At 36.0% G+C, this 22,251-nt stretch overlaps 4 protein-coding genes, 1 long non-coding RNA gene and 1 pseudogene across 6 annotated transcripts; 3 read left to right on the top strand and 3 right to left on the bottom strand.

Annotated features, from left to right (window-relative positions):
• Positions 1-304: 304 nt before the first annotated feature.
• LOC111479131 lies at positions 305-1,341 on the top strand. 2 transcript variants are annotated; one of them, XR_002717611.1, is made up of 3 exons: positions 305-517; positions 728-799; positions 1,172-1,341. It is a non-coding gene; the product is annotated as an uncharacterized LOC111479131 (long non-coding RNA). The 2 variants fall into 2 exon arrangements; XR_002717610.1 differs by lacking the exon at positions 1,172-1,341 and having other exon boundaries at positions 728-844.
• A 2,541-nt stretch (positions 1,342-3,882) lies between these two features.
• LOC111479573 (ADP-ribosylation factor-like protein 5) lies at positions 3,883-5,850 on the top strand. The gene is made up of 3 exons (XM_023124289.1): positions 3,883-4,108; positions 4,315-4,537; positions 5,272-5,850. Exons 2-3 carry the CDS (start codon positions 4,346-4,348, stop codon positions 5,629-5,631), a joined length of 552 nt encoding a protein of 183 aa, XP_022980057.1. The 5' UTR covers positions 3,883-4,108; positions 4,315-4,345; the 3' UTR covers positions 5,632-5,850.
• Positions 5,851-6,002: 152 nt separating this feature from the next.
• On the bottom strand, positions 6,003-7,157 carry LOC111479574 (guanine nucleotide-binding protein subunit gamma 2-like). The gene is made up of 4 exons (XM_023124290.1): positions 6,841-7,157; positions 6,555-6,607; positions 6,405-6,449; positions 6,003-6,314 (listed from the first exon to the last, which is right to left on the bottom strand). The coding sequence occupies exons 1-4, from the start codon at positions 6,961-6,963 to the stop codon at positions 6,218-6,220; spliced, it is 318 nt and encodes a 105-aa protein (XP_022980058.1). The 5' UTR covers positions 6,964-7,157; the 3' UTR covers positions 6,003-6,217.
• A 2,173-nt stretch (positions 7,158-9,330) lies between these two features.
• On the top strand, positions 9,331-10,637 carry LOC111479241 (calmodulin-like protein 11). The gene is made up of 4 exons (XM_023123795.1): positions 9,331-9,526; positions 9,608-9,765; positions 9,860-9,940; positions 10,301-10,637. The coding sequence occupies exons 1-4, from the start codon at positions 9,451-9,453 to the stop codon at positions 10,436-10,438; spliced, it is 453 nt and encodes a 150-aa protein (XP_022979563.1). The 5' UTR covers positions 9,331-9,450; the 3' UTR covers positions 10,439-10,637.
• Positions 10,638-10,873: 236 nt separating this feature from the next.
• Positions 10,874-12,001, bottom strand: LOC111479261 (annotated as a pseudogene).
• Positions 12,002-12,901: 900 nt separating this feature from the next.
• On the bottom strand, positions 12,902-15,234 carry LOC111479239 (ATP sulfurylase 1, chloroplastic-like). The gene is made up of 5 exons (XM_023123794.1): positions 14,368-15,234; positions 13,843-14,248; positions 13,491-13,751; positions 13,320-13,406; positions 12,902-13,239 (listed from the first exon to the last, which is right to left on the bottom strand). Exons 1-5 carry the CDS (start codon positions 14,877-14,879, stop codon positions 13,093-13,095), a joined length of 1,413 nt encoding a protein of 470 aa, XP_022979562.1. The 5' UTR covers positions 14,880-15,234; the 3' UTR covers positions 12,902-13,092.
• Positions 15,235-22,251: the final 7,017 nt, after the last annotated feature.

The raw sequence follows: 22,251 nt of genomic DNA, 5'->3' as shown, positions 1-22,251 counted from the left end.
AAAGGAAAAAAACCACCGCAAAAATGTACTACAAAGGCCGAAAGAGAAGACACTTCTGGAAAAATGCTGGAACAAGAAGGAAGTACAGAAAATAGGGAAAGGAAAAGGGAGGAAGGTTATCTCAGAGATTTTTCGTGAAAAACATGGCGGCGATGATTGCAGAAGGAAACGGCAAGTCCTGATCTGAATGGGAGTGTGATCGGAAAATTCATCTTCCGATGAGGAGGTCGCCGGAGAAGATGAGATTCGAGAAAGGTCGGAGAGAGTGGGTTTGTGAAGGAGAGTGGTGGTCCTGAAAGGGGGCGAGTAATGGAGTGGAGAAAACCGGGCCGGGGGTTTTATAAGGAAATAGAAGAAGATGGGTTGCTGAGTGGACATAATATTTGCCACGTGGAGTCCTACATGGCAGTAATAATCCTGAAATTGGCAGTTTGCTAGCGTGACAATTATTGCACTTTCACTCAGTTGGGTCCATGGATATGGGCCAGATGGCGAGACGTGTCGCGTGGATGAAGTGGTGGGTAGTTTTTTCTCTGTTTTAGATTAATTAATCTAGCCGAGGTGAAAAAGGACGTGAAATTCCAAATACACCCCTCCACTAATATGGAATACCGGGTAGATGCCCTCGTTTTCCGGAGATATCGAAAGCAATCGTGGCAAATGTGCAATTTCCCACTTTTTTTTATTTTTATTTTAAATTAATATATTTTTGTTTTCTCTTTTTTAGGAAGTGGGGGACGAGAGCGGGGCAAAGTTTACGGTGTTCGCAAAAATATTTACCATCTCGAAAATAAACTTGGTATTAACATTTTTAATTCAATAAAATAAATAAATTCTCGATTCAGTCTCGTGTATGGTAACAAATAATAAAATACATATATAATTGAAGCTTCAGATATTTAGACAGATTTTTTTAATAAATAAATAAAGTTTTCCTTAATATTCAGTTGAAAAGTCATTTTCATGATCAAATAAGTACAGAAATTCAAAATTATCGGTTGGTCTACCCCCATCAAGCTTTTAATTATACTTATAAAAATTCCAATCATCCACATTTAATCTTTATAATAATGTTTAATTTATTGAAATAAAAAAGTATATGGTTGTGGTATGGGTGGGGTAAATAATGGTTAAAATATATGGAATTATTAAAGAAAATGGGTGGACGTAGGGTATAGGGCCAGGTGGCGGTCAACATTCGTGATGACCATGGACCGCCAGACATGCGTCCGTACGTGGTCCGGTTTAGGCTCCCTGTTCGGTTCCACAAAAATAAGATTGTCCAAGTGTTGATTCTAATTAAAACAAAGCCAAGAAGTAATTCTAACTTTTGAAATTAGTCTTCTTAAATACCTATATTGTATGGCAAGTAATCCATTGCCCAAGTTTTGGAGTATATTGGTTGCTTGCTGGCTTGATCTTTCTTTTTTTCCTTTTGGGTGTAATGGGGGAGAGAGGCATTGATGCGACTTCAGTGAAGCTGTTCTGATGATGCCCAATGAAATTATTGAATTCTCACTCTTTTTCTGAAACTCATCATTCTCCTTTGTAAAGCTTTTGGGAACATGGGCTTGTCATTAGCTTTTGGACACTTTCAGATGCCTTCTATTTCACAATCTATTTTCTTTTAAAACACCCCAAATAAATATCATATCCACACCAATATTGTGGCTCATTTAATTCATTATTTGGAGGAAATTCTTTTCTTTTTTCTTTTTTCTTTTTTCTTTTTTGAGTATTGGGCCCAATGGGCCTACAAATGTCTAGTTTCCGTGGTAGACGAGGGGTCAAATCCTTGTGGAGACACTCCCTCAATAATTATATAATACTTATGTATTCTATTTTTTTTATTATACTCAACTATTCAACTACTTGAGTGGAGCAACATAATTAGGTTTATTTCTATTTTTAAGATGAATTGATTAATAGTGTGTTGGAAGCTTTTCAAATTTTGATAAATAACATTAATTAAGAAAAAATAAAATATGGTTTAGAATCAACTTAATCCAACCCAACCCAACCATCAATTTTCAAGTTGGGGTCGTGGAACTATAATATATATATATTTTTTTTTAAATTTACAACTAATATTAAATTGTTTTCAAAAATTCAAACCCAATCCACCCATCATAAAGATGAAATAAATAAATAAATAATACTAAGATTTTAAAATTTAAAAATGACATAAAAGTTCAAAACGGCGACGTTGCTGAGGATCCCATTACCCACTATGGAAGCTACCCCCAAGTATAGTAAACAAAGTCATTTTCCTTGCAACCACCAAAACCAAATTAAAGTCCCAATTGGTTGATATTATTATAACTTTATTCTCAATCTGTTGGCCTACCAGACCCCTTTACCTTTTTCCATCATTTTAATTTATTTTTAAAATTGTGGATGTACATTTTTTAACTCTAAATTAATTGAATTATGTTTAAATTAGTTTTTTTTTTTTTTTTGGGTATGATTTTATGAGTATTTAGCTTAAATGGTTAATTATGATTACTAAAGTCCATCCATTTTTATCATAGAATTGAAAAATACTTGTTTAATTAAATTCGTGTATGATTAATTTCTAAAAAACAAATCCAAAATATTTTATTAGGCCTAACCCACATGGGTGATGGGCCCACTATAACAAAAAGGATTAAAATGATAATGATTTAATGGATTTAATTTAATTAGGTTTAGGGTTAGTGAAGATTGTTAAGTAGCCCTATTTTTTTAAGCACACACAATATTCTTTAATCATATCCTACCATATTCTATTATTTATGCTAATATTTTCAGACCAATCCTGTCATATGTTCCTTTTTTTTTTGATATCCAAGAAAAAGATTAGAGGTAAATGTGACACAATCCTTTACCAATGGATAAAAAATTAGCGAAATCTTATCTCGTACGTGTAATATTAGAAGAAGGATATAAAATGTAAATTCGAACGTGAAATTTAACGTTATGAATATTTAGGTAATCATTCATGTCGTGTCAAGGTAAGAATTGGGTGCGGAAGCAAACAAAAAGCTTACATGATCGAATGCGAAAAAAGAGAAAAAAATAGAGGGGTGATGATGAATGATGAAGACATAAAGTTGTTTGATGAGGAAATCTACTTAATGTGTTAATTAAAAAAAAAAAATAAGTTTTTAAAAAATAGATCGAGGAGAATAAGAAAGAGAGATAATATCAACTTGAACATAGTTCAGTAGATAAATATATGAATTATCATCTCCCACAGCTTACGCTTGGGTCCATTTGCGATTGTTTTGTCCTTATACTAGTATCTTATATAAAAGTATTATTAGGGTTTGCCCTTTTTTTTTTCTTATTATAAATTAAATAAATCCCACTTTATTTTATTTTCATTTTCCTCTTGGAAAAAGAATCTAGGGAAGTATTTGGAGAAGAATCTCCTTTTCTTTTTCTTTTTATTTTTTAAATGAGGAATAAAATTTTAAAAGAAAAGGAAAACAATAATTATTATGGTCTAAAAATCATTAATCCATTAGGTACAACATTGATTGATTGCCATTATTAAGCTATTCCTGATTAATATGGTTTTATACTTTCTTAATCATGATTTGACTATTTAAAAAAGTTCAGGTATATATTAATTTATTCCGGAATAAAGTAGTTGGGCTCTCTTTTATTGGGCTGGGCTTCGGCCACATAATCTAGGTCCAATATGTAAGATCGAGTTTAACAGCCCAGCCACTCAGGCCCAAACAAAAAACAAATTTTAAGTCAAATTTTTTTTAATAGCTATTGCAGATTTTTGGAGAACACAACTAACTTAATGGAGTGGGTTTCCGATTGTGGATATTATATTATACCCAGCTAAACACGCAGTTACCCTTACAAAGATGGACACGTCAGCCGCCACAATGGATCAAATGATCCTTGCTGTCCACCACCTTCGCTTAAAGCTCATTTAACTTGCGCGAAAGAATATTAGCGCTGCCCCAATTTATCATTTTCTTTCAGAAGCTAGAAATTTCAGTTCTGAATCGCGTATTAGGGTTTTCTCTTTGGCTTCTACATCGGTTCCTTCTGTAAACCTCCTGCACTTCACTCTTCCATATTGGATTTCCCGCATCGATTTAATCAGGTTCGGTTACTGTCTTTTCAATTTCTGCCCTTTTTGTTTTCTGAAGCAATTCTGATCTGGATCTGCAATTTTTCATCCCTCCGGGTCTTCTCGTCTAGTTTTCATTTCTAGGTGATTCTAATCGTTTTCGCCAACAAATTCCATGTATTTGACTTCTATGTTGTTGTTGATGAGGAATTTATGTTTTTCTTTGTTTGGACATTTAGGCGATTTGTCGGTCTTTTCCTGTGGGATACGATGGGGGCTTTCATGTCGAGATTCTGGTTCATGTTATTTCCGGCAAAAGAATACAAGATCGTGGTGGTTGGGTTGGATAATGCGGGAAAGACGACGACTCTTTACAAATTGCACTTGGGAGAGGTTGTTACTACCCATCCTACCGTGGGAAGCAATGTTGAAGAGCTTGTGTACAAGAACATTCGATTCGAGGTTCAGTCAATCTATATCAATTTACTTCTACTTTGCCTTCTTATTGTTCTATTTTTTATGGATGCTCCCTGTTTGTTGTTCATTATATTCCACCCATTGGGGATTCTTCTCCTCCATCAATTTCACTGTAGCATTCTATTTGAGTATTGGTTTGTATAGTTTTGCACTGTGATCTTTGAATGCTCCGGCCAGTTGGATGTTTAGTTGTCACGTGAAATTGCGAGTTTGTGTATTTGGTTGATGCAAAAGATTGACTTAGAAAAGAAAATTTGATGGCAAGATATGGGAATTCGTGTGCTGTCTGTAAGCCTGATACCTTGCGTGTGAAGTCCCAAAGTAGTTCTTGAATAAAGCAACGTATTCCCTTTTTTTATCTTCGGGAAGTCTAGTCCTGTGAAAAGCCCAGCCGAAGCATGAGATTTATCCTGGCTTATTATGAGACATATTTGGTGAGAGCATTCAACTGGGAACTTCCCAAAACCTCCCACAATTTGCAGTCTTTCTGAAGGGTAAAATTGGGTTGATGTTTGGTGATCTGCGTGTGGTTTCCTCAGAAATTGGGCTGGTTTATTAGGATAATAGAAACCAGAGTACGTGTTGGAAAATTAGATATTTAGATAATCCATTTATATAGGAAACTTTGCACAAAACCCGTCTTTGTTCCTCTTATGGAAGGTGAAACTGAGCTTTTCCCTCAACTAAACATGTTCCATTTGGAAATTTTTTTTCTCTAGGTATGGGATCTTGGTGGGCAAGACAGGCTTAGGACATCATGGGCAACATATTACCGCGGAACGCATGCAGTGATTGTTGTGATAGACAGCACAGATAGAGCAAGAATCACCATCATGAAGGAGGAGCTGTTCAGACTACTCGGTCATGAAGATCTTCAGCAATCTGTGGTGCTGGTCTTTGCAAACAAACAGGATCTTAAGGATGCCATGACTCCCGTTGAAATCACAGATGCTCTTTCACTCCACAGCATTAAGAATCACGACTGGCACATTCAAGCCTGCTCTGCCCTCACTGGAGACGGTCTATACGATGGTCTCGGATGGATTGCACAGCACGTTACCGGCAAAGCGACTAGTTGATACGAAAACTCACAGATGTAAGATTCATTCTTGTAATCTTGTGGTTAAACTCCTCGCCCTTTATCTCTTCTTACACAAGTCGAGCAGTTTATATATCCTGTTTAATTCCATTTTGATTTAAGGGTTGTATTAAATTTTTTGAAAAAATGGAGCCATATAAAAGAATTGCCTAGTGTCATTCCAAATGAGACGTAAGGGTTGATATGGATTTTGTTAAAAGATTACCTGTTTTTCTGCCCTTAAAATGTTATCGATAAGATTATAATACATTTAAAATTGCCGTGGATTGTGTGCAGCAAAAGAGATTAGGTTTAATTATTTATTTTTCGAAAATTTCAAAAAGAAAAAAACTATTCATCAACCTGCTGCAGTACTTGAACGTCACGAAGATTTAGAAAATAATATTTTTAAATACTTCATATGTACATTCTGAAAGTACTTTTTGGATTCTATACCAATTGGCAAACCCAACATTAATGGGTAATGTGAATGCTCTGTTAAGGAGAAATGGGTGAATCTTGAGCTTGCCAAACATCGTCTCATGGGAGCTTTCAATTTCAAATTCACTCTGTGGAAACCAGAATGGTTACAAAATCCAGCATCTGCATCGACATTGGCATCGATTCGAGTCTTTCGGGCCTTCGAACCATCGATCCCAAGCTGGATTCACCGGGGCAAGAGTTCTGGCAAAAACCAAACCAGAATGAATCAGATCATGATTTCAAAGATGGGAAATGAATCGGGAAATGTTTATAGAGTAAGAAGAAGCATACTCTGGAAGTAGAGGGTCTGATCTCATTTCTACACAGCCCAACAGCCTGGTAGTATATTATATTCAGATTCAATGTAAAAACAAAGCCCTAAAAAAGTTGGCATTTTTCATGGAACAAAGAATGAAAAATTCATTACCAAATTCAACTTACTCTTTACAGGATGCCGACGCCTTGTCCAATTTTTCCAGCTGCTCCAGCTCTTCCTGCAACAGACAAATACCATCATGATTTCCAGTTTCATTCTGTTCCTCTGTTTGTTCATCATTGTCCCAGCAAAATCCTCCCCTCCCCAGAAACAAAAATCAACCATTTTGAGCCAAACCCATCAAATTATCTCACTAATGTCCAACTTCAATTGAAATTAGAAGTTCTTGGAAACAACCAAACATGTAAAAACAGAACAGAGAAAGAAAAAAAAGTAAAAAAGTACCAACACCTCTAGAAACCTAGCCTCTTGCTCGAGCCGCTTCATTTCCGCCAGCAACCTATGTTTTCCGACGGCGTCCACAGCGGATAACGACTGAATCCGGTGGGGAATGGGAACAGCAGCCTCCGCCATGACTAATTAACAACTCAGACCCAAAACCCTAAGATTCTAGTAGTTGCAGAGAAAAACAGAGGAATGAATGAGAAAAGAGAGAATTAAAGAAGAAAAGAAGATAGACCCAGAAATTTCCATGGGGACCCCATAAATCAAGGAAAAGAAGGATGTGAATAATGGAAGCGAAAGGGGGGAGAACGACGGAGCTGGGGTTTTTGTTGGCTTTATATCTTGATTTTGGCTTCTTGTGCGTGAGGGTTGGAAGAGGAAAAAGAAGGTGAAATTGTTCAAATGGATGTGTGTGGTTGTTTTAAGAACAAAAGTTTGTATGCTTTTTCATGATTCTCGTAGGCTGTCTGCTTTGTCTCACTTCTATTGGGAGTTCGCCGAATTACAGCGAACCCCACCCACGCTTTACTGCTTTGAATGAATCGTGATGAACTAATAAATATCTGAATCACTATATTATATCTTTCATTCAACTATAAATTCTCTACAATTTTGTTCTAAACTAGTGCCAGATCCTAATTTATATGAATTCAAAACATAGTTTTGTTGTGTTCTTGTTTGTTCCTCACCACTCCTCCCCCAGCTACAGGTCTCAGTTTGTGAAAAGAGGTATACAATTCATCTCTGGTCTTACAAAGAAGAAAGGAAAGACACCCATCATTCTAACTATCCTTCTGTCTCTCCCCATTACTACCTTTAAAATTCACTTTCTTAATCGACCCTCATTTTTTATATATGATATTGATTCATTCACACTACTAAAGCCTCGACCCAGTCGGCTCTAGCCAAGGTGACTCAAAATTGTCTATTTGAAAATGGATCATTCACCCAAAAAATAGTATTCATAATTGCTCTTCTTTGGTATAATGATTCATGGTGTAATCTTATTATAGTTAAAAGAATGTTTGGTTGAATAGTCAATAAAGTTGATGTTTAAAAAAACAGTAATAATAAAGTTAATGGTTTTATTAGCACGCTTGACAGCGTAGTAGTTTTATTTAAAACGCTAAAAAGACAAAAAAAAAAAAAAAAAAGATTAGTATTATTGGTAATGATTTGAAGGAGGTAAAAGTGAGAAAAAAATGATTAAATGAAAAAGTGAGTAAAGCATGAGACGCAACAGTACCCCCACAAAAGTAACCTAAAATCACACGTTGCGCCGCCGTCGCCTGTGTCGGCATTTGGGCAGCCACAGTAGCCTTATTATGGGCCTTATTTTGGGCCTATATTTATTGAAGCCCAAGTCAAATGGTCAACGTCCCAATAAAAAATGTTAATTAATTTAGGGTTTTGAATTTTAGTCAATTGGGGATTAAATTCCCAGTACCGCGCCGTGTGTTTTCCGTCTTCCTCTTTTGAACCTTCAAAGTCCAAACTTTGAACGGCCACAACCCAAACCCCAAAAGTCTGTCACGTGTACACGTGCTAATTCCTCCCACTTCACATTTAAAATATATATATACACACAAATTATCCAATTTCGTACACCCAGAAACCGCGTCCTCCAGCCATACTCTCATTTAATGTTTTTAATTTTTTGGATTAATTTTCTTCCTGCCCTGATCTGTCTCCTCCAATCCCTATGGTTCCATGAATCACACTCATTATACATCTTTTCTTTTTATTTGTGTGATTATCCAAATTAAGTACACGTAGGGTTCAACCAATTCTGAATTCCCAATTAATTTGTTTTTTGAACAAGTCAATTCCAGATTTGAAATGGTAATACCTCCAATGAAATAAATGTATACCCATTATTAATATTTGAGTGAATTATAGTTATATTATATTGAATCAAATGTGTTAGATATGGAGTTTATATGAAAATGTGTGTGGGGGGAAGCAAGCAAAGGGCAATGCAGCGTGTTGGGTGGGGTTGAAGGATTCTGCTGCTCACTGCACATCTTCCAATGCACAAGTTTTCTCCTTTTTCAACGTTGGCCTTTCCATTTGTCCCCCTCTCCTTCAACCCTCACAGCTGTCATTTTTTCCCCTCCAACTTCCCTCCACCCTTTAACTAACCCTAATATATTAAATTTTGTCCTTTTATTTTCAAAAATAGTCTTATCCTTTTATAACTTCCAATATTTTAAAAATACAAAATTTACATAATTTTAAAGAGAAATCATGAAAAATAAATTTATGGGAAGTTTTATATTATTTTAAACAGCAATTTGATATTAACAAATTATTTAAAAATTTCCTTTTTGTAAAGTGGGGATGAGTGACGGAATTCTTCACCTAAATTTGACTCTTAATATTAGCTTTGTTATTATTAAATTGGAATGTTTTATTTTTCTAATATAAAAAAATAAATAATTATTTTCTCAATTCACAGCCTCGGAATTCTACATAAACCCAGCTCACATTCCGCAATTCCCCAAATTTTCCCAACCCTCCTCCTCTGTTTCTTCTCCCTTTCCCTCTCTCTCTCTCTCTCTGTTTGTTTCCCGAGAAAATTTTCTGTGGCAGAAAGAAAGAAAAAGAAAAAAAAACATGGCCGAAGTACTGAGTGAAGAACAGATCGTGGAGTTTAAGGAAGCCTTTTGTCTCTTCGACAAGGACGGCGATGGTGAGCCCCTCTTTTCTCATTCCATTTCCTTTTTCGTTTACAGAGCGTTTTGAAACTGAACAGAAATTTGAAATTTTGTAGGCTGCATTACTATCGAGGAATTGGCGACGGTGATCCGGTCGTTGGATCAGAATCCGACGGAGGAGGAGCTTCAGGACATGATTAATGAGGTCGACGCCGACGGCAATGGAACAATCGAATTCGCTGAGTTTCTGAATTTGATGGCCAAGAAAATCAAGGTACTGAACCAAAACCCCCCATGACCTGTCATTTCATGAATTTTCGAGTCAAAATGTTTGAATATTGACTTTTTTTTTCCTCTTCTTTTTACAGGAAACTGATGCGGAAGAAGAGCTGAAAGAGGCTTTCAAAGTGTTCGACAAAGATCAAAACGGATACATCTCAGCAACGGAGGTACATTTTTTTTTTTACTTCAAATTTGTTTATAATTGATTAAAAATATAATAAATACTCCAAAAATACCTATATTTGGTCAAAAGTTGTAATATTATTTAATATTTAATAAATAATAAAACTAAATTTCTTGTGATAAATTATAAAATATTTGTGAAATGGGAGTACAGTGTACCGTATGTGTAGTACGTTGTGTACCATGTACCTGTCCGCACTGGATTAAAGAAGATTGGTAATATAAAAAATTAAATGGTGGGATTATTCGTTGACTTTTGTGTGGTGTGAAGAATCTAACGGCTGGAAAAAAATATTGATGCTTTTTTCTTTTCTTTTTAATTTAATTTTGTTAATGAACTGCAGCTGAGGCACGTGATGATCAACCTCGGGGAGAAGCTGACCGATGATGAAGTGGAGCAGATGATCAAAGAAGCTGATCTGGACGGTGATGGTCAGGTCAATTTTGAAGAATTCGTCAAGATGATGATGACCGTTGGATGATAGATTCAAGTAGCCTTTTTTAATCAACGGACCCGAGAAAAACAAAGGGATTTCTAAAATTCATTTATTTTCATATAATTTCATTAATTTCCTGCTCCTTGCATAGTTATTAATTTGTACCTTTTGCCCCTTTTAGCCCACTTGTTCATCAATGTAATCCCCCTCTTTATTCTTAGTAACAATTTTTTTTTACTGTTCATCTTGCTTTAATCCCTCTTATATGTTTAAATGAATTTATTTTATTAATAATATTGTATATCATCTTTTCACTCCGTCTATAATGTTACCTTAGCATAAAAATGTTTACTTTGAATATAAGTTGTCATAGTTTTGCTTCGGATTCTCAAAAGGCTTCATACCAATGAAGAGATGGCCGTGGGAAGTAGACAATTTAGAATTCGAATGCTGGTTGTGAATCTTCTCGATAAAATCCATTCAATTGATCGCAGTAGCACAGCAGATGCAGGTCTCAAAAATTAGGGATTTGGTTCTACGCTTCCCTTTACAAATCAGCAATGGCGGTGGTAAGTCTTTCGCTACCTTAGAGACATTGCTGCTAAGTTATTTTGATCCATGGCTTTTAATTCCATCCCCGATTCTTCTTTTTCTTTCGCGAGCCCTGGAAAAGAAGGTCTCAGTTTCTCTGAATCGCTTCTTCCCAACTTCCCTATTCGTTTCTCCATTGGCTTTGTGAAGCTAATCTCCTGCAAGTTTGGGGAGTCTTCGACTGTCTCTATTTGGAATAGCAATCGACTTTTCTCTGTTTCTCCCGTCTTTACTTCGCTTTGCATATCTGTATTGAAGCTACACGATTTACGCATCTCGATATCACCAATTGAATTGTCGGAATTTCATTCCTTGCTCGTTCTTCGTGGTGATTCTTGATTTTCTCCTCCGAATGTGGGGAATGGAACTGGTGATTCAAATAGGCTTTCATCTGGTTCTTGTCGTTCCGCTTCATGTCCATTGTTTGTTGAAATTCCCGTCGTCTTTCCCATCTCCACGTTCTTATGCTTGCAATCTCCAATAGATAAATATGAAGTGTCCATACCTTGTTCAGAAATTTCCAAATATTCTCCATCTGGATCCTCGCAATCCTCTCCAGGAGCCTCGTTCTGGTTCTTGTTCTTGGCTACAAACCCAGGAGAAATTTCAATTTCTTCTGCATTGTTCCTGGAGTGTGATCCAATCGTGTTAAATTCCACTTGGATCGCATTTAAATCTTAAATTGAGTTGCAATATTGTCTTCAACGACTGTTTCAGGTCCCAAATGTTTTCTCTTAATTGGGATCCGTGAATCTGTCTTCACTCTCAGGAACTTGCATAGATTCTTCTGTTGGTAAACACGAAGAATTATGACGTATCAATTCGGTCGCAGGTTCTTTATCTTTAGTATCAACTTTTTTGGCATCTGGCATTGTATATTCATGGCATGGCCTTGGCTCTATTAGATCACCATTTTTTCTTCTCCACATCTGTGTCTGGCTCTGAACCATTACAATCCGCATCAGTTGATTTTTCTTTGTCCATTAGGAAAACGGCATCCTTTCCCTTGTCTCCCATTTTCCTTATTAGTATCTCGGCCTGTATCGTTAACTTGATCCATATTTCTGGTTTCCTCTGAATCTTCCATGGTAGAATCTGCTGAATCGTAAATGTTGTTCAAACTCAATTCCAAAGCATCCTTGCAGTCCTCTGGGGATTTGTAGCTATCAGCTGTAATGTGGAGCAACTCATGATGATTACTCTTGAACTCCGTAGTCTTTACAAGTTTCTGCACATCTAATGCAAGTAATGGGAAAGTATGCTGAATAAGACTCCAGAATACTAGAAGTCGTCTACAACAGAGATGTTCAAATTCTATCATTCCTCTCTGACACTGTTACTTGGTGATCGTCAGCTTTACAGCTTTCAAGATTTTGTTTAGCACATAAAGTTCAACAGTCTGCTACTCAGATGAGCACATGAACGATCTGTCAACATGATTGTGCTTTTGCAACTAAAATTTATACTGTTTTTGAGTATTGTTTGTAGGCTGGGGCAATGGCAACCTGAAAGCAGGGGTATATCCAAACTGGACATAACTGGAGCTGCGATTTCTTGGGTAAAGCGCCTTCTTGCTGCGTTTTTCATTAACAAATTCAATTCGCCACATGTACTTTTCATCATATTCTCTATTTTAAAAGTGAATGGGTCGCCTAACTAGAACTGCAATTGCTATGTTATTGTATTGATCAAGATTTCTTGAGCTTTAATCCTTAGGTTGATGCAAGGTGGCTGAACTGAACTCCATCAATTGGGAAGCGGAGTTCATAATATCTTAGTAATTTGGTATGTAGTTCTCTACCTGTCTATTACAGCTTTAAAAATCGAATAATTGGACTGTTCTGCTTTTTCCTCGTTAATAAGATTTTCATCCACCGAATTTCTTTTGTACATCAATTACATCGAATAACCTTGTAATTATCCATGAACTTTTCATCTACTTGAAACAAAACCTGTAAAGGATCAGAATAATATAAGGACAACATTCGGTAAACCCATCTCAAGCAAACTCTAGACAATATGCTGTGTTGTACAAATCTAAGGATGTAATGAGGGCATCTGTATTTACAAAGTGAGGCAAATCATGTGACGGGCACAACAGCCTAAGCCTACGCCAGAACAGGTTCAGGTTCAGGAAGTCTGCCATTGCGGCTAGCAGGTACCAAACTTTCATAGTATTCAACCAGCACCTTCCATCCACCGGGGCACATAAATCCTTCAGGTGGGCTCTCTTTATTCTTTGCTAGTCCTCTCATCTGCATCATCCAAACATTGGTTTTCTTTTTCTTGTTTTTCATTATAAAACAAATCATTATAGATATTCGCAGGCAATTACCTTGGTGCCGGATATGAAAAGGAAATCCTGAGCTCTGGAGGGGTCGAAGAAGGCCATCTTGCCCTGAGTTTTATCATAAGCAGCAACCTGAATGTTTAACATAATAGATAGATTAGTAACTCCTCTATCTAAGTGAGTTGATGGCATGGCATTTTAAATAAAGCTTATTACTCTGAAAGGAAGGATGTTTAGCCGCTCTAGTCCAGGTGCCATGCTCAACACTTTCTTCCCATGCTCTGCATCATACAAATCCCTTTTCTCCGTAGGATGTCCCATTCCAGCTGGGTCGCGTCCAACAATGTAAAAGTTGGCTCCTGCGTTGATCCTTGCCTTTGCATGCCACTGCACCTCTGTTGGCCCAGCATAGTGCATTGGAGATGGAAATATGGAGACCACTGTTGTCTCTGGATCAAGAACACCATCCTCCAGCACCTGGTAGTAAAATAGACCCAGTTCTTGAAGTTTAGATCTTTCCATATCCAATCAACAAAAAGCCTTGGAAAGATGGTTTACAATTAGGTACCTTCTCGTGTTGCTTCATTCGCCAACTAAGTGGAACATCATCGGCCTTGGTGTAGCCACCCAAAGGATGAAGCAACAAAATGGGGTTCTTGTATCCCATATCAAGCAGTCGACGGCGAGTATCAGTCATTAGTAATGCATGCCCATTATGTACTGGGTTTCGCAGTTGGAATGCAAACACTGCATCTGCATTTCGCCGGGTGAATTCCTCCCGCAGTTCTGCAGGTGACTGTCGGAATCGATCGAGGCCATCGTGGTACTTGATTGGCTCTATAACCTCTAAGTCACCTCCTATCAGCCAATTACCAACATTGGTTATAGCACGATCAACATAAGGGAGCCCAGGGGCTGTGGTGCCCCAGGTTCTTGATATCCTTTCTTCTTTAGGGTGCTTGTAGATCTCAATACTGATTCATCCAAACATAAAATTAAAAACCACACAATGGGTTTACCAATGCCAGAGAGATTCATCAGAACCATAAAATTTTCCAGAATGAACACAGAACAAAAGTGGAGAAAATCTTACTCCTTCAGAATTGCAATGGGGTTGTTGTTCTTGGCGTCAATGAGAGCCACACTGGTGGAGTCCCCGATGCTGTGCTTTTGGGCATCGTCAATGGCGAGAACAATGGGCACTGACATGTTCGCCACAGACCCATCTGGAAGTCTGAGGGAATTGAAATGAAGCGTTTGGAGGAACTCGGATTCTCTCATGAATCCAGTAAGAGGACTGGCCCATCCTTCGCTGAGCACATGAACCCACTGAATGTCGACGCCCGTAAGCTGGATCGCGGGCAAGGATAAGGCTTCCTTCTTCTTCAGACCCCGCAGAGGCTCCTCAACCAGAAGCTCCACCAGCCTTCCGCCGTCCGGTTCAATCAAACCCATCGAAACCCGGAGCGGGAGATGGGTCTTCTTCGCCTTGCAGCTGCCAGCAATGGAGACTGTAATCGGAGCGCCCAAATGGGTGTAGGAAGTTCTCCGAATAAAATGAAATGGAGATGGGGTTTTGATGAAACCAGTCGCCATGGACGCCATTAGAGATGGAGACGAAGGCTCCAAAGCGAGATTAATGAAAATTCAGCAGAAATAGGAGAAGATTAAGCTGAGGGGGTAGAAAGTGGGAGAGAAAAAGAAACAAAAAGGGGAATCAGAGGAGGATTCTGCAATTTTTTTGAATTGGTACGATGGGATATGAATTTATAATGTTCCAACTTACCAAAGAGACAAAAGGGGGATAATGAAGATTCCTAGTAAATATTCTCTCTTTTTTGGTTGGGAGGATGAACCTGGACATCTTCGTTTCTGGGGAATTTTTGGTTCTAAGTTTCCAAATTGGTCTCTCATGGGAGTTCTTGTATTTTAGATTTGGTGATCAAAATATTCCTTTTAATGATGTCGAAACCTCTTCTTAATAAACGCGTTTTAAATCAGTAAGGTTGACGATATCGAGATAAAGTGGACAATATCTATTAAATGTGGGTTTGTGTTGTTATAAATGGTATTAGATCTTGAGTCCCAGCAATGACGTTAGCCCTTGGTCAAGAGTAGATTGTGAGATCACACATCAATTGAGAGGAGAGATTAAACATTTTTTTATAAGGGTAGAAACCAAGATTTTTTATTAAATTTATTTTTCAAATTGAACTTTTTCCGTTTGTTTGCTGAATTCGTCCGTAACAAACGGCCTGCAGCCGCCACCGCTTAATATTTATTGGATGGGATTGGATTGGGTTGGGTTGGGTTGGGTTGATATCCAACTCCAAACCAGGACATGGGCTTCAAGACTGTTGCAGATTCTTTCCTTATGGAGTTTGAGTCAAAGCCCATCATTACTTTGGGCCAGGCCCATCATGTTTCTTTTCCAATTTTTATCATGGATTTACTTACTTCAATATTCCATTCAATCAATAACAACACCCCGAAAAAGCTTATCTAATTTGTTTTCATTTAATTATTTTTTAAAAAATTTCTCAAGTAAAAAAAAAAAAAACCGATTTATTGAAGCTTTTATCCTACCTACTAAGGAAAACCCCAAGCGAATTGGCATATTGATATTCACTACTCCCTCCCAATGTCAAACACTATTGTTGTTAGAATTGTTATTTAACAATCATCTTAGGATAGAACACTAATTACCTTGCTTTTCACATCAGATTAGGCCATTAGTTTTCTTTGTCGGTTCGAGGTATACATAATTGAGATATTTACTAGTTATACGATCGGGGCATCAACCATTTTCATAACACAATTGTTTGGTTGCATTAGATGACATGTTCTTCTAAGTTACCTATTTCTATCACTGATCGTCTCTCGAATAGAATGAGGAAGGGTGAAATTGCAATAAACATGCTTATCTTTGCTCAACGAATAAACAATTCATATTTTTTATGCTAGGATGAAAAGAGTCTGCAGTTGATTCTCAAGTTCGTAGGGATGCAGTATCACAACTTGACGTTGATGGTTTCCAAATGTAAGACTACTAAAAAAAATAAAACACTATTCATAAGATCATGCGTAAATGGTTCACATTGGGTATCCAAATGGAGGGGGATTCTTGACATTGTGTACAGTAGGGAGTGGTACCATCTACCCGAGTAACGTAGAAGAGGGAATCACTCGACTACTCTGAGGAAATTTTGTTAACATGAAGCATCTAGTTGAGAGGAACGTAATCAAAAGGGCATTGATTGTGTTTTTTTTTTTTAAAAAAAAAAAAAAAAAAAAGAGTAATATTTTGAGAAAAAACATTCTATTCGATTCAAACCCAATGTTCCATAATGATAACGTCATCTTATGAGAAAAATTTTGCATTCATTATGAGAAAATCCTTTTACTCAATTACTATTTTTATTTTGTTTTATTATTTTATAATTCTTATCAATTCGACTTTTTTTTTTTTTTTTTTTTTTTTTTTTTTTTTTTTTTTTGTGAAAATCGAATGTCACCAAAATATTTGTATTTGTAATTATCAAACTCAATCCCTTCCTTGCCATCATACATTTTCAATTGTTTTTTTGTTATAATGATGTCCATGACCCTATACGACCTCTATATGTGATCCTTTTTTTCCTCTTAATATTATAAACAAAAATTGATATAAACAAATTTGTAGAATCTCCTATGAGATCTCGTATTAATTAGAGAGAAAAATGAAATATTTGATATAAGAGTGTGAAAACCTCACCTAGTAGATGCGTTTTAAAACTGTGAGGCTGACAGCAATACATAACGGCTAAAAGCGAACAATATGTGCTAGTTGATATGTAACGGACGAAAGTAGATAATATTTGTTAGTGGTAATCTTAGACTGTTACACATGGTATTAGAGCTAGGTATCAAACGGTATACTAGCGATGACACTTGCCCTCGAGGGAGATGGATTGTAATATCATATTGGGCTGTTACAAATAGTATAAGAGTTAGGCACCACGTGATGTGTCAGCGATGATGCAAGACCTCTAAGGAAGGTGGATTGTGAGATCACATTAGTTGGAGTTTGTGTTGTTACAAATAGTATCAAAGCTAAATACATGGCAGTGTGCCAATAAGAATGTTAGCCTCAAAGAAGGTGGATTGTGAGATTACATCGGTTGGAGGGAACGAAGCATTCCTTATTTAAAAAAAAAAAAACAAATTGTCAAATGATTAATACGAGTGGTTTTGATGTGTGTGAATGATGTTATTATTGTCAATTTTTGATTCACGATCACAAAATAATTAGTAATACATGTGCTTATTTTATTTTATTTTATTATATAATATACAATTATTTATAATTAACGTTCCTTATATGTTTCCCATATCGCTTATAATGCACCAGATCTTTGGGAGATTGTCAAATGCTCTTTTTACTTTTTCATGTGTCTGTCATAAATGATACTTACCACTCAACCATGTTTTAAGTGCATTTCATTTCGAAAATCGAACTCACCTTATTTCGGAGCTAACATTCTCGTTGGCACACCGTCATGTATCTAATTTTGATACCATTTGTAACAGCATAAGCTCCAACATTTTTAAACTCTAAACTTACCACTATCATATATTATTTTTTTTAGCTTTCGCTTTCGAACTTTTCTTCAAGATTTTTAAAATGCATCTGTTGTGAAGAGATTTATACACCCTTCTTATAAACAATGTTTTGTTCCTCCCTTCAATCGATGTGAGATCTCACAATTCACCCATTCAGAGTCCAGCGTCTTCACTGACACATTGCTAAGTCCATTTTGTTCTCCCCTCGAACCGAAGTAAGATTTCACATATAAGTTTTGATAGTGGTTATGAAGTAAGTTGATGGATGTAATGGTTTGAAAGTAATAAGAAGAAAGAAGAGATAGAAAATGGTAGGAGAGGAGTGGGTTGAATAATGATAGAGAATCAAAAAAAGAAAAGAGAATGGTCTAAAGAGGAGACAGAGGCAGTCAAAAAGGAAGCCCTTCTCTTTATTTTTTTTATCCTTAAAGTTAAAGTCATAAGCTCATACCCCAATATCAATACCAATAAATCCCCCCTTTCTAAGTTTCATCCACTTTTTAACATAATCATGTTACATATTTTTTTCCCCCATAAAAATTCAACTTTATCATTACTTTTTTTTTTTTTTTTTTTTTGCTCTTATTATTATTGTAATTATTTTAGTGGTTTTATTTATTTTCAACATCGTACGGATGGGAAGGAAATTCGGGAGATTACATGGGGTCCACCTGGACTTTGGAATGGGGCCCAATAACAATAAGACAATAAAAGACAAAATTTTATTTTTATTTATTTATTTTTATGGGAACTTTCTAGGAATATGAAAAGACGAGAATACCCCTACACTACACTTGTTGTTTAATTTTTCTTTTCTTGGCGATGGTCCACATTTTGTGTGGGGTTTGGAGGAGTGATGATTAAAGGGAGGGAGGGATGGCAAAGTACTTTGTTCATGTTGGCCATTCTCTTTTTCTATTTATATATATTTTTTTGGGAGTTCTGACCGTTTTGCTTTTCGGGTGAAGGATTAAAGTGTTTTGGTGCCTTTGGGCAAAGTTTTGAAAAAGGGGTCAAATAATGTCCCAAAAGACATAAATGCCCTTCAATCAATGCCCCTCCATTTTTCTTTTTTGGTCGAGTATCCTTTTCATTATCAAAATAATACTAAAATAGTGTGTTTTAATTATTATTTTATAAATAGATACATTATTAATATTATGAAGACTTTCAATGGAATAGTGATCGTTTCTACTCTCTCTTCAAAAAATAAAACAATTTTATTTTGAATAAAAAATCTTTCTTCTTACAAATAAATTTTAACAAACATATTATAAATAAATGATTCAAAATAATTGAAAATGATAAAATATTTTAAGCAGCTTAAACAGGTTTATATTAAGAATTTAGTTGACGAGAAAATGTGGATAAAAAGAGAGTTAAAAAGGTAATCTTTTAAAAAGTGGCAAATCCAAATAGTATGACATGGATAGGGAAAAAGATGGCAATAGTGAGACACCTTTGTTTGTTTTTATTATTATTATTTTAATTATTGACAACTTTTTTATTTTCTTTTGTATATATATATATGTATTATTTGGAGCTTGAATATATTGGTATTTGTGGTATGGCCCAGGCAATTTAGAGGATAAAAGATTGGTGCATGGGCCTTTTGGATTGACCCCCCTGCCACTCAAACCCAATATAAAGCACTCCCATTTGAACCCACCAAACAGTCCCCAGCCCTGTCTAACACACAATAAAACTGACCAAACCTTGTATCTCAATCATTTTTTTTTTCACTGTTTCTATGCTTCCATAACTCTTTCCTATTTTGCTTTTTTTTTAAAAAAAAATTAATACTATTTTAGCCATTAATTTGTTGAATTAAACTACAAGCTTGAAATATTGAGAAAATAATTCATTTTTCACTGTTAGTAATGGATAATATATTAAAAAAGAAAAGAACAGAGAGCTGACATAATTCAGGAATAAGTAAAACGGCACCGTTTTAAATGTGTTGTGAGGGTAATTTGTATAGACTCAGAGTAGGGCATGAAAATGAAGGAAAGATTCTAGTTCGCTTTATTTATGGTACAATTCTAAACAGCCCTATCCCCCCTATTACTAATTCCTTTTTCTTTTAATTTTTTTAAAATACTTTTCATTTTTATTAAAATAATATATTATCCATTTTAATCCAACAATTCACTTTAAAATTACCATAATCCATGCATCCACGTGTCCAAATTATACGCCAACTCACTTTAACGTAAAGGGAATATATTTTAATGTTGAGTCACAGTAAAATTGTAATTTTAGAGAGTAATTTTAAAGTACGAAGAAAAGGAGGGGGGCTTTGCAATTTGCAGGGTGGGTGAGTGGGTTGCCTAATTAATAATTATAAAAGGTTAGGGCTTTTTATCCATCCTTTTTTACCCCCTTTAATCTTTATTCACTCTCATTTAACTTAATCAATTCTCGTTTCCTTTTCAGCTTTCACGTTCAATATTTACTTTACTTTTCATAAACCAATTATCTTTCTAATACCTTTTCATACTTTACATTTCAATATTAAATTAAATGGTTATATAACATAATATCTTTTATGGAGCATAGTATACTCGACTTTCATGCATTCGTGATTTTATCTAAAACATTTCGTAAAATGAAAATAGTCATCATTTTACTTATTTTCCTACGGTATTTTTCTCTTTCTAACTAATATGATACTGAGAGATCTCACATCGATTTGAGAGAGAAACAAGTGTCAATAAGAACGTTGGGCCTCAAAATGGGAGATTGTGAGATCTCGCATCAGTTTGAGATGAAAACGAAACATTATTTAAAAGAGTGTGGAAACCTCCGTAGCAAACATGTGTTTAAAAACGAGTATTATCGGCTAGCGATGACCTTGAGTTGTTATAGTTTGTGTATTAGAGACAAACATCATGCGGTGTGCTAGCGAGAACAATGAACCTGACCCTATAGGAGAGATTTCACATTGGACTCTGAAGGGGGTTGGATTGTGAGATTTCACATTGGTTGAAGAGAGGAATAAACTTTTTCCTACCAAGCGTGTAAGGTTGAAGTATTACCCATAGTTGCTAACCCATAATGAAGCTATCAACTTTGGTATTACGTTGGTTGGACGAGATAATTGAGTTGGAGAAGTTTTAAAACATGAGAGAGAGAGAGAGAGAGAGAGAGAGCTGAAATGGGCGGTAAAAGAGGATATGTCACACGCGTGCACCACCTCGCTTAAGCATTAAAATAAAAGAAAATAAAAAATAAAAGAAAATAAAAATGTTAAAGAAATCGAAAACAAGGAATTAATTGGGGTCATGTGTGGGATATAATATGGAGCTTCTCCACATTCTTATTTAATTCCTTGGGCCATTCCTTTACGCTTTTTTACCTTCATTTTCTTTTATATTTCCCCCTTCGACCCTCCAAAAAAATTTAAAAAAAAAAAAAAAAAAAAAAAAAACAAATCCACCACTTTCTTACCAGAAACCACGGAAACTTTGTTTTTTTTAATTAAACCCTAAAAAAAAGAAAATTGTAATTTGTTTATGGAAGTGGGCAGGAGTCGAACCCAAACCCAATGCAGTAGAGTAGTAGGAGAGTGTAATGTTTAGTTTTGGTAGGGGGAGGAACACCACGCACACACCTTTATTTACGTGTTTCCTTTCGAGCACCAAATGCTTGAACTCGACATTTTACTTGGGAAACTCTCACTCTTTATTCCTTCTTTTTTGTGGTAAACAAACAAAGAAATAAGGTATTGATTTGATCAACTTAGATGATGGAGGAGAATAACAAATCCCAACCTCAAAACCAAACAAATATTGCCCATCTTCTTCCTTCCTCCCCACAAACAAAATACCAACCCAAAGCACAACAAACCAACCCCATCCCTCTCCTCTCATATCCTCACGCTTCCGCGCATATCCTCACGCTTCCGGTGCTTCTCTGCAACTAAGTCAAATATTTGAATCTCTCTCGTTGCTCAACTAGAAAAAGAGATAAAATTACCCAATTTGATAAGTTCACTGATCCACCGTCCTATCCTAGTCATCACCTTTGGTCTCTTTTGTGGTTGATTTGAAGCTTTGGATCCACTTTTTATAAATAGAGGGCGTGGGGTGAGGTTTGGATTCAAAGTAGATTCGTGTGACTAAAGCATTTAAAGCCGTTTTCTTTTGTGGTCCTAAAAACCTTTTATGTTAAACTTGTATTTATATTGTGTACATAAATTTAAAATTTTATACAATAACGGCTAGGCAGATAGTAAATTTGAAAAACAAAATAGGGTATGACGTGGCAGGCTTATGGAACCTAATGGATACGAATGATTGCGTGTGAGCTTGCATACACCCAAGCGCAGCGCTGCACTGCGAATGAATGGCTATCAAATCGTCAACCGTAGTAA

Source organism: Cucurbita maxima, unplaced genomic scaffold (assembly GCF_002738345.1).
Source record: "Cucurbita maxima cultivar Rimu unplaced genomic scaffold, Cmax_1.0 Cma_Scf00005, whole genome shotgun sequence".
In the NCBI taxonomy this organism is placed as follows: Eukaryota; Viridiplantae; Streptophyta; class Magnoliopsida; order Cucurbitales; family Cucurbitaceae; genus Cucurbita; species Cucurbita maxima.
The sequence above is the reverse complement of the archived record's forward strand: the minus strand, read 5'-3'. Positions and strand labels throughout refer to the sequence as shown.

Coding starts and splice junctions, on each gene's coding strand:
- LOC111479573 (XM_023124289.1), top strand. CDS start 4,346: ATGGGGGCTTTCATGTCGAGATTCTGGTTCATGTTATTTCCGGCAAAA. Junction 4,538..5,271: donor ACAAGAACATTCGATTCGAG/GTTCAGTCAATC, acceptor TTTTTTCTCTAG/GTATGGGATCTTGGTGGGCA.
- LOC111479574 (XM_023124290.1), bottom strand. CDS start 6,963: ATGGCGGAGGCTGCTGTTCCCATTCCCCACCGGATTCAGTCGTTATCC. Junction 6,608..6,840: donor AAGAGGCTAGGTTTCTAGAG/GTGTTGGTACTT, acceptor TGTCTGTTGCAG/GAAGAGCTGGAGCAGCTGGA. Junction 6,450..6,554: donor GCGTCGGCATCCTGTAAAGA/GTAAGTTGAATT, acceptor ATATACTACCAG/GCTGTTGGGCTGTGTAGAAA.
- LOC111479241 (XM_023123795.1), top strand. CDS start 9,451: ATGGCCGAAGTACTGAGTGAAGAACAGATCGTGGAGTTTAAGGAAGCC. Junction 9,766..9,859: donor TGATGGCCAAGAAAATCAAG/GTACTGAACCAA, acceptor TTCTTTTTACAG/GAAACTGATGCGGAAGAAGA. Junction 9,941..10,300: donor GATACATCTCAGCAACGGAG/GTACATTTTTTT, acceptor AATGAACTGCAG/CTGAGGCACGTGATGATCAA.
- LOC111479239 (XM_023123794.1), bottom strand. CDS start 14,879: ATGGCGTCCATGGCGACTGGTTTCATCAAAACCCCATCTCCATTTCAT. Junction 14,249..14,367: donor CCCATTGCAATTCTGAAGGA/GTAAGATTTTCT, acceptor TGGATGAATCAG/TATTGAGATCTACAAGCACC. Junction 13,407..13,490: donor TAAACATCCTTCCTTTCAGA/GTAATAAGCTTT, acceptor TTAAACATTCAG/GTTGCTGCTTATGATAAAAC.